The 9,549-nt window shown below is 51.4% G+C and overlaps 3 protein-coding genes across 3 annotated transcripts; 2 read left to right on the forward strand and 1 right to left on the reverse strand.

Moving 5' to 3' along the window:
* Nucleotides 1-872: 872 nt before the first annotated feature.
* On the forward strand, nucleotides 873-1,595 carry ETH_00012450 (uncharacterized protein; the record flags this gene model as incomplete). The annotated part of the gene is made up of 2 exons (XM_013379590.1): nucleotides 873-1,112; nucleotides 1,302-1,595. The coding sequence occupies 2 exons, from the start codon at nucleotides 873-875 to the stop codon at nucleotides 1,593-1,595; spliced, it is 534 nt and encodes a 177-aa protein (XP_013235044.1).
* Nucleotides 1,596-2,617: 1,022 nt separating this feature from the next.
* On the reverse strand, nucleotides 2,618-3,157 carry ETH_00012455 (uncharacterized protein; the record flags this gene model as incomplete). Its single annotated transcript, XM_013379591.1, has 2 exons — nucleotides 2,618-2,941; nucleotides 3,140-3,157. 2 exons carry the CDS (start codon nucleotides 3,155-3,157, stop codon nucleotides 2,618-2,620), a joined length of 342 nt encoding a protein of 113 aa, XP_013235045.1.
* A 62-nt stretch (nucleotides 3,158-3,219) lies between these two features.
* ETH_00012460 (DEHA2A05324p, related, related) lies at nucleotides 3,220-9,101 on the forward strand (the record flags this gene model as incomplete). Its single annotated transcript, XM_013379592.1, has 8 exons — nucleotides 3,220-3,261; nucleotides 3,398-3,622; nucleotides 3,796-4,008; nucleotides 4,318-4,665; nucleotides 5,611-6,624; nucleotides 7,065-7,609; nucleotides 7,894-8,320; nucleotides 8,628-9,101. The coding sequence occupies 8 exons, from the start codon at nucleotides 3,220-3,222 to the stop codon at nucleotides 9,099-9,101; spliced, it is 3,288 nt and encodes a 1,095-aa protein (XP_013235046.1).
* Between the last annotated feature and the right edge of the window lie 448 nt (nucleotides 9,102-9,549).

The raw sequence follows: 9,549 nt of genomic DNA on the forward strand, positions 1-9,549 counted from the left end.
GGAAACCCTTTTGAGGTCGCTAAAATTCGTCCCCTAAACCCTAAACCCTAAACCCTAGCCTAAACCCTAGCCTAACCCTAAACCCTGAACTCTACGGAGAATGTCCTTTGTTGTATTTTGTTGTTGGGCCTGTCCAAACGAACCTGGAGAAGGGGTTATTCTAGACACAAGCAGCGTGAAAAGGGTTTAGGGTTTAGGGTTTAGGGTTTAGGGTTTGGAAGAAGCACTGAAGTTCCGGCGCACAGGATGATAGAAACGAGCCCAAGCCTGCAGAGAGTTAAAGAGTTTAGGGTTTAGGGTTTAGGTTTTAGGGTTTATGGTTTAAGTAATGGAAATTAGGAGGCTCATCCTAAAGAGGAGAGCTGCAAAAAGGAGGATAGACTCTACACAGGAATAAACACAACAACCCCGCCGGACCAGTGTAGCTCTGGTGTTTGCTGCAGTGGTTTCTGCTGCTGCAAACTTCATTATTTCGTCTTTTTGATCATTTAAAATTCAAAAAATTGAATTTAAGTGAATAATTAAACAAAAACAAGCAATGGAAAATGCAGCAGTGGTTTGCGAGGCCCCTTGGGGGGGCCCCACCGGGGGGCCCCAGGGGGTGTAGGGGGCCCCTAGGGGGCCCCCCTGGCCTCCTGGTGATCTTGGGTTTTATTATTCTTCTTCATTTATCATTTTGTTTTATTTAAAACCAATTTGTGAACGAAATTACCTGCGAGGCGGCCTGCGGGTTAGCGGAGGTGCTGGGGTGTACATACACCACAGCTTGACACAGCCACCCAACGCACCAGGGGCCCCTGGGGGCCCCCAGGGGCCCCCGGAGGCCCCCAGAGCTTTCTTAAAGGGGGCCCCCATGCTTATTCCTGCATTCTATGGCTGGAGGCGGAGGGGCTGTGGAGGCCCCCATGGGGGACCCCCAAGGGTGCCCTTTAGGGCCCCCCAAGGCCCTTAGGGGCCTCCGGGGGGCCCCCCTTGAGGGCCCCGGGGGGCCCCTAAAGAGCCCTGTACCCATTAGCGAGTTTGGAGTGGGCCAAATAATTAGCATGCAGCTGAAAGGGTTTATGGCTTTTAAGTCGCCTGTGCAGATCTTCTTCTCCCCGTACACCAACCTCGTGCGCCAAGGGTTTAGGGTTTAGGGTTTAGGGTTTAGGGTTTGGAGTGATGACGGCTTTGAGCCTGCACTGCTGTCAGCCACTGCTACACGTCCTTCTCCCTTTGCTGTAGAGGAGCCCTAGGGTTTAGGGTTTTGGGTGTAGCACTAGGGTTTAGGGTTTAGGGTTTAGGGTTTAGGGTTTGTGCAGATTGCGTCATGTAACGGCGTCGGGAAAAGCACCATTGTATCGGCCATGCACTTTGCGCTGGGCATCCGCAGCACCCGCAGCAGCAGCAGCAGCAGCAGCGCGGCAGCAGCAACGGCGAGGGCGGCGAGCCAGCCACAGCAGCAGCAGCAGCAGCAGCAGCAGCAGCAGCTGCTGCGCTTCTTAACTTATGGGGGCCAGCGGGCCTTCGTTTGCCTTTGGCTGAAGGGAAAAGGCAAAAATGAAATTGTTTCAATTCAAAGAGATTTGGAGAAAGTAAAAATATTCAAAAAATAATAAATTAATTAATTGATTAATTAACTAATTAATTAATCAATTAATAACTAATAAATAAATTAATTAATTAATTAGTAAATCAGTTAATAACTAATAAATAATTAAATAATTATTTAATTATTTAGTAAATCAGTTAATAACTGATAGATAAATAAATAAATAAATAAATAAATAATAAATAAACGAACAAATAAATGAATAAATAGCTTAACTAATTAATCAATAAGAAATAAATAAATAAAGAGTGAATAAATAAGTAAATAAATAAATAAGTAATTAATAGTAAATAAACGAATATATAAATAATAAATAAATAAAAACTAAATAATAAATAAATAAATAAATAAATAAATAAATAATAATGAACTATTTGTATGAAATGAATTTAATTAATTTGTTTGTTTGCAAGAGTTTTTCACCTAAAATAGCTGCACCCACGGCCCCGCGAGGGTTTAGGGTTTAGGGTTTAGGGTTTATGGTTTAGGGTTCAGTCTTTAGGGTTCAGGGTTTCGGGTTTAGGGTTCAGGGTTTAGGGTTCAGAGTTTAGGGTTCAGTGTTTAGGGTTTAGGGTTCAGGGCTTAGGCTTCAGGGTTTAGGGTTCAGGGTTTAGAGTTTAGGGTTTAGGGTTTAGGGTTTAGGGTTTAGGGTTTAGGGTTTAGGGTTTGCAGGGCCCGAAGGGTTTGAGGAGCCGCTACTTGTTGAACGGCGAAGAGGCGAAGTGGGGCGAGGTGGAGAGACACCAGAAGCTGCTGCTGCTGCGCGCAAATAATTATCTTTGTTTTATGCAGCAGCAAACAGTTTCTTTGTTTGCTTCTTTGACTCCCAGGGAGCTGCTCGCAAACACTCTCCAGGTCTGCTGCTGCTGCTGCTGCTGCTGCTGCAGCTGCGGCTGCTGCTGCTGCGCGGCGAAGTGCTGGGGCTGGAGCTGCTGCTGCTGCTGCTGCTGTTGCTGCTGCTGCGGCGGCGGCGGCGCTCGCGGTGGCGCTGCGGGGGAAGCGCTGGGTGTGGAGCTGCTGCTGCTCCTACTGCTCCTGCTGCTCCTCCTGCTCCTCCTGCTCCTCCTGCTTCTCCTGCTCCTCCTGCTGCTGCTGCTCCTGCTGCTCCTGCTGCTCCTGCTGCTGCTGCTGCTGCTCCTGCTCCTGCTGCTGCTCCTGCTGCTGCTGCTGCTGCTGCTCCTGCTGCTGCTCCTGCTGCTCCTGCTCCTGCTCCTGCTGCTGCTCCTGCTGCTGCTGCTGCTGCTGCTGCTGCTGCTGCTTCTGGGTTTCTGCTGGTGTCGCTTTCGGCGCTGCAAAGGGAGTGGGGATTTCCTTCAGCTGCTGCTGCTCTTGCTGCTGCTGCTGCTTCTGCTGCTTGTGTTAGGCAATAAACGAGAAAGATGCGCAGTGTCTGGCGAGTCTGCAGCAGCAGCAGGAGCAGCTGCAGCAGCTGCTGTCCTCGCTGGAGACCGTTCGAGACCAGTGGTCAGTGCTGCAGCAGCAGCAACGGCAGCTGCTGCAGCAGCAGCAGCAAGTTACTGATTACTACAACCTCAAGCGACGCCTCACACTCTGCGAGGGACGCATTCTGCGCGTACGGCCCTGCTGCTGCTGCTGCTGCTGCTGCTGCTGCTAGAAGCCGGCTCAATATGCTGCTGGGCGAGAAGGGATCGTTTTTGCTGTTTGTTCTCGTCAGCCCGCAGCTGTTGCCGCTGTTGCTGCTGCTGCTGCTGCATTCTCTGGCAGCTGCAGCCTGTTGCTACTGTTGCTGCATTCTGCAGCGACTGCTGCTTCCTGCCGCTGCTGCTGTTGTTGCTGCTGCTGCAGTTGCTGGCTGAGGAAGCCTACGGGCGCTACAAGACAGCCAAGGGCGAGCTAAATGCTGCTCGTGCTGCAGTAGAGCCGCTGCAGCAGCAGCAGCAAGCAGCAAGAGAGAAACTTGAAAGAAAGAGACAGGACCTGCAGCAAAGAGAGGAAGCACTTAAGCAACAGCTGCAAGACGCAGCTAAACAGAAGCAGGAAGTGCAGCAGCTGATCGAGAAGTTTCACTCTGTAAGACAAACTGCTGCTGCTGTTCCTGCTGCTGCTGCTGCTGCTGCTTCTCCTACTGGCAGCGCCAACGCTGCTGCTGCTTTTAGCTCTGCTGCTGTTGCGTCTGACGATGCTGCTTCTGCTGCTAAACGCCTACTGCTAAAGCTACGGGTGCTGCTGCTGCTGCTGTTCAGCAGCAGCAAGGGCTAGACGAAGCCGCAGCAGAGCTTGATGCTTACCCGCAGCAGCTGCATGCGCTGAGGCGGCGGCTGCTGCTGCAAAGGGAGAAGGCCCTGGACCCCAAGGCGCAGCAGCTAATGCTCGAGGAGACACTGCAGCAGCTGCTCAACAATAGGCAGCAGCAGCAGCAGCAGCAGCAGCAGCAGAAAGGAGAACCTTCGGCTTCGGTAAGAGCCCTCATCCGAGACCTTAAATAATAGCAGCAGTAGAAACGCAAGAGCGATGCAGCAGCTAGCTGCAGCTAGCTGCAGCTAGCCACATCTAGAGCTAGCTGCTGCTGCTCTAGGGGCTAGCTGCAGCTAGCTGCTGCTACTCTACAGCTAGCTGCAACTAGCCGCAGCTAGCTGCAGAGAACCGCAACTAGCTGTAGCTGATTACCCGCAGATCTTTCAAGAGCTGGAGAGTACGTTGGCCGCTGCTGCGCATGCCGTCTCTTGCTGCTGCTGCTGCTGCTGCTGCTACTGCTGCTGCTGCAGGCGTTGCCGCGTCCCGTAGGGCCTGAGGATACGGAGCAGCAGCTGCAGCAGCAAAACCGGAAGCTGGCAGAACTGCGGCAGCAGCTAAGCAGCACTTCGCGGCAGCTGCGCAGCACCCGCGGGGCGCTGCAGGAAGCAGGGGACCGTTTGCTGCTGCTGCAGCGGCTGCAGCGGCAGGAGCAGCAGCAGCAGCAGCAGCACGAGCAGCAGCAGCAGCAGCAGCTGCTGCAGGACCTCACTCGCCTTGAGCTGGGCTACGATGTGGGGACTGTCTCCAGAGGCCTGCAGCTGCTGAAGACCCACAAATTCAAAAGCCAAGTCAAGGGACCTCTAGGCGCTATTGTCAAGGTGCTGCTGCTGCTGCTGCTGCTGCTGCTGCTGCAGTTGCTGCTACTGTTGCAGTCGCTACTGCTACTGCTGCGGCGGAGCTGTTGTTGCTGCTGCTGCAGTTGCTGCTGTTGCTGCTGCGCTGCTGCTGTTTCGGCTCGTAATGGTGCTGCAGCTTCTGGCTCCGCTGCTGCTGTTGCTGCTGCTAGTCGTGCTGCTGCAGCAGCAGCAAACATACACATTTGCATTAATATATATACCTCTTCATAATACTCATTTTGTAAATTAACAGATTTTAAGGGGATAGGTATTTAAATAAACTACTTATACATAAATAAATATAAAAACATAAATGAAGAAATGGTTGTTTATAAAGTATGTACATCTAAAATATATATATATATATACATATTTGTAGATTTATATTTATACAAACACTTTAATTTTTATACTTACAAATGCATTTATAAGCATTTGTTTCTACACATGCATTTGTATTTATTTTATTTATTTAGATTTGCATGCATTGGTGCATGCACTTCTACATCATTTGATTTCAAATAATGAAATAAACTCAAGTCGAATTTATTTGCATGCATGTTAGACTCATAACATTATAAATAAATAAAAATAAATAAATGTCATAATAAATAAATATGAAAACAAATAAATGACAATAAATAAATAAAAATAAATAAATGGCTAATTATATAAGTGGGATGGAAGTACACAGGGCCGTGGGGTGTATGTACACCGCACAAACGCACAGTTTTGCTGCTGCTGCAGCAGCTGCAGCAAACGGGAAACAGCAGCTGCAGCAGCTACAACAGCTGTTGCAGCTGCAGCGGCTGCAGCAAAAGGGCGACAGCAGCGCAGCAGTTGGCAGCAAAAGGAGACAGACAAAGAAAGATTTATTCATTTATTTATTTATTTATTTATTTATTTATTTATTTATTTTGCATGCAGGTTCGAGACAGCAGCATGCAAGCTGTTGCTGCTCACTTCTTGCGCAGCAAACTTCTCAGCTTTTTGTGTCTTGATGCTTCGGAGGACTTCCGAGTTCTTTCTCGAGCAAACGTGAGGTGCTTTTGCCTCGACCCTGCTGCTGCTGCTGCTGCTCCAGATGCAGCAGCAGCAGCAGCAGCAGCAGCGCGCAAACCCCACATGACGCAGGCCCTGCATGCAGCGGGGGTTTTGGGATTTTTGGCGGATTACCTCGAAGTCCCTGAGGGTTTTGAAAGTACTTTTAATGAGTACACGAGGGCCCACTTGTGTCTGGTGTGCAGCAGCAGCCTGACGGAGCAGCAGGAGCAGCAAATGCAGCAAACTGCAGCAGCAGAGCTGCAGCAGCAGCGCTTCAGCGCACAGGAAATTGTCTACTATTTGGGGCTGCATGCACACCGCCTCAAAAGAAGCAGCTATGCTGCTGCAGGTTTTGTGCACTCTGTGGTGGCGGTGCCCCGGTGGCCGCCGGTGCTGCTGCTCCTGCAGCAGCAGCAGCAGCAGCAGCCGCAGCAGCAGGTGCTGCAGCAGGAGCAGAAAATCAAGAAACTCAGGGACTCCGAGCAGCAGCTCGAGGCGCAGCAAAGGGCCCTTGAGGAACAAGAAGCAGGAGAAAGAGACAAGAGGGATCTGTTGCGGCAGCAGCAGCACGAGCAGCAGCAGCAGCGGGAAGAGGAGCTGCGGCTGCGCGAACGCATTGCAGCGGCAGCAGCAGCAGCAGCAGCAGAGGAGCAGCGCTGCTCTGCCTTGGCAGCAGAACTTGCTGCAGCGCCCTCCATAAGGAAGACACTCTGCAGCAGCAAACAGAAGCAGCTCGAGGCCATGCAGCAGCAGCTGCTGCTGCTAATAACAGCAGCGCAGCAGATAAGCAGCAGCCAGCTGCTGCTGCAGCCCCTAAAGGCAGCAGCAGCAGATATCAAAAAAGCCAAAAAAAACATTCAGAAGGACGAGCAAAAACTCCTAGAGCAACAAGCAAGAGTAATGCAAATCCTAAGCCCTAAACCCTAAACCCTTAGCCCTAGTCCACGCAAACCCTAAACCCTCAACCCCACGCCGTAAACCCTAGCGTATGCAAGCGCTAGGCCATGAACTCGGCGTACGCAAAACCTAAACCCTAAACCCTAGCCTTCGCAGACGCTAGGCCCTCGTAACGCAAACCCGAAACCCTAGTCCTAAGCGTTGTGGGCCCCGACGGACAAGGAGGGTTTAGGGTTTAGGGTTTAGGGTTTAGGGTTTAGGGTTTCGGGCTAGGGTTTAGCAGCTGCAGAGGCAAACGAGGGTTTCTGGCAGGGGTTTCGAGTTTGCTGCTAATGCGAAGGCCTTTCTGCCAAGTGCCAGTCCTTAGGGTTTGCGGCTTGAAGCTCAAGGCCCAGGGTTTAGGGTTTAGGGTTTAGGGTTTAGGGTTTGTGGCGCTGCAGCTGGAGGCTGAAGAGAAAACAGTGAAGGAGCTGCGGGAGAAAGTGCAGCAGCAGCGCGAGGTGTATCTACAGCGCAAGGGGGAAGCAGACAACTGGAAAAGAGAGGCAGTTGGGGTGTACAGGGAGCTGCTGCAGGTGCTGCCAGCAGGTGCTGCTGCTGCTGCTGCTGCTGCTGCTGCTGGGGACGAGGAGCCGCTGACGCAGCGCTGCGCTGCGGCTGCAGCAGCAAACGAAGCAGCAGCCGAGTCTCAGCTGGCAGCAGACATGGCCTTCCTCAGCAGCAGCAGCAGCAGCAGCAGCAGCAGCAGCGGGAGGGAATGGCTGCTGCCTGAACTGTCTCCTTTTCCCAAAGGCCTCGTGGCGTTGGAGACAGAAAAAGAAAGAATTAAAATTTGTTTGTCTCGCGCGGGCTCTGTGGGGTCTTCTGCTGCTGCTGCTGAGCTGGCAGCAAATGTTCGTGCTGCAGCAGAAGCAGAGGAGAAAGCCGCGCAGCTGCAAACCCTAATCAAGGACACGCACTCCCAAATGCAGCAGCAAGCCAACACGTAAACCCTAAACCCTAAACCCTTTGCCCTAAACCCTAATCTGCAGCTTCGCATCCCCGCAGCTACGCATTGACGAACAATTTTAAGGGTTTAGGGTTTAGGGTTTAGGGTTTAGTGTTGGGGTCTAGAGTCTAGGGTTTAGGGTGTGTAAATTGGAATTTAGGGTGTAGGGTTTAGAGCCTCCGGTTAAGGGTTTAAGGTTCCGAATTTAGGGTTTAGGGTTTCAGGGCTTGGGGTTTGGGGTTTAGGGTTTCAGGGTTTAGGGTTTAGGGTTTGTGAGTCAGGTGGCTGCCGCACGTGGAGGGCGTCGTGAGGGTTTTGTGTGAGAGGTTTAAAACCCTCATGAAAACTGTCAGCCCCGAAGCAGATGGCCGCATTTGTCTCCTGGGCACAAACCCTAAACCCTTGTTCCCTGCTGCTGCTGCTGCTGCTGCTGCGGCTCCAGCGAGCCCCGCGGCGCCGCTGGGCGCCGCGTCTTCTGCAGCAGCGGGAGCGCCCGCAGCAGCAGCAGCAGCAGCAGCAGCACCCGCAGCTGCAGCAGCAGAAAGGGCTTGCTTTCCGGGGGAATTGTCTGCACTTCCGGACTTCAACAATCTGCAGCTGCTGCTGCAGATCAGCTTCCGAGCAGCAGCACCGCTGCGGCGGCTCAGCAACACAAACTCGGGGGGAGAAAGAAGTCTTGCTGCAGTGCTTTATTTGCTTTCTGTGCAGGTCTTTTACTATTCCTTTATTTCATTTTATTTTAATTCTTTTTCATTTCTTTCTTTCCTTGCTTCTTCTACTCCATTTGCCACTCATTTCCACCTAATCCTCGTTTCTTAGCGCTCTGCTGCTGCTGCTGCTGCTGTTTCGCGTTTGCAGTTTCGCTGCTGCTACTGCTGTTCCTTTCCTGCTGCTGCAGCTGTTGCTGCTGCTGCTGCTCTGCATGCAGAGGGCATCTGGCACTGCCTTATTCTTTCTTATTTGTTAAATTGGATTAAAAGATTGGCAGCAAACTTCTGCTGCTGCTTGGCCTCAGGCTTTTGCCCAAGGGTCTTTTAGGGTTTTGGATGAAATTAATCAGGGCCTCGACTCCGAGCGCGAGGCCCTTTTGTTTCGCCTGCTGTCCGAAGCAGCCCACGGCATGCATGCGCAGCAGCAGCAGCAGGCGGGCGAAGCGGAAAGCAGCAGCAGCAGCAGCAGCGGCAGCAGCAGCGGCAAGAAGAGGCGGCTGAGTCTCACGCAAGGCCCCTCAAAGCGCCGCCCGCAGGGCCCCGCAGAAGCGCCCGACCCCCAGCAGCAGCAGCCGCAGCAGCAGCAGCAGCAGCAGCAGGAGCAGGAGCAGCAGCAGGAGGGGGTGCAGTATTTGCTGCTGACGCCGCATTTAATTCCCACAGTGGATTTGTCTTTTATTTCTTTGCAATTCATTTTCAATGGGCCGGGGAAATTCGAACAAAAACACTTTTCAATTGAAGACCAAATCCGCAGACTCAAAAGCCGACGCAAACCCTAAACCCTAAACCCTAAACCCTAAACCCCCAGGGAGGTCTTAAACACTTTCTGCCCAGAAGCGGCGCGCGCTGCGCCGTGGGCAAGCACGCCCCCCATTCCCTGAGAACTGCCACTTAGGGTTTAGGGTTTAGGGTTTAGGGGTTCTGTGGGACCTCAGAACTACTAAAGAAAGCATTTGCTGTTCTACTAATACCTTTCGATATATTTATTTGTTTATTTTATTCAGTTATCTTTTTATTATTTATTATCTGTTATTTATTTATTTATTTATTTATTTATTTATTCACTTATTTATTACTTGTAGCTAAAGCGGAAGACGCAAGATAGAAGCTGAGAGCCACTGTCTAGGGTTTAGGGTTTAGGGTTTGGGAGCGAGGCAGAGAGTGCACATTCGCTTGAGAAAGAGTGGAAACATTCAGAAGTGCAAACCCTAAACCCTGGTTGCTGCA

The sequence above is a fragment of the Eimeria tenella genome, genomic scaffold (assembly GCF_000499545.2).
Source record: "Eimeria tenella Houghton genomic scaffold, Eth_scaff361, whole genome shotgun sequence".
Lineage (NCBI taxonomy): Eukaryota > Apicomplexa > Conoidasida > Eucoccidiorida > Eimeriidae > Eimeria > Eimeria tenella.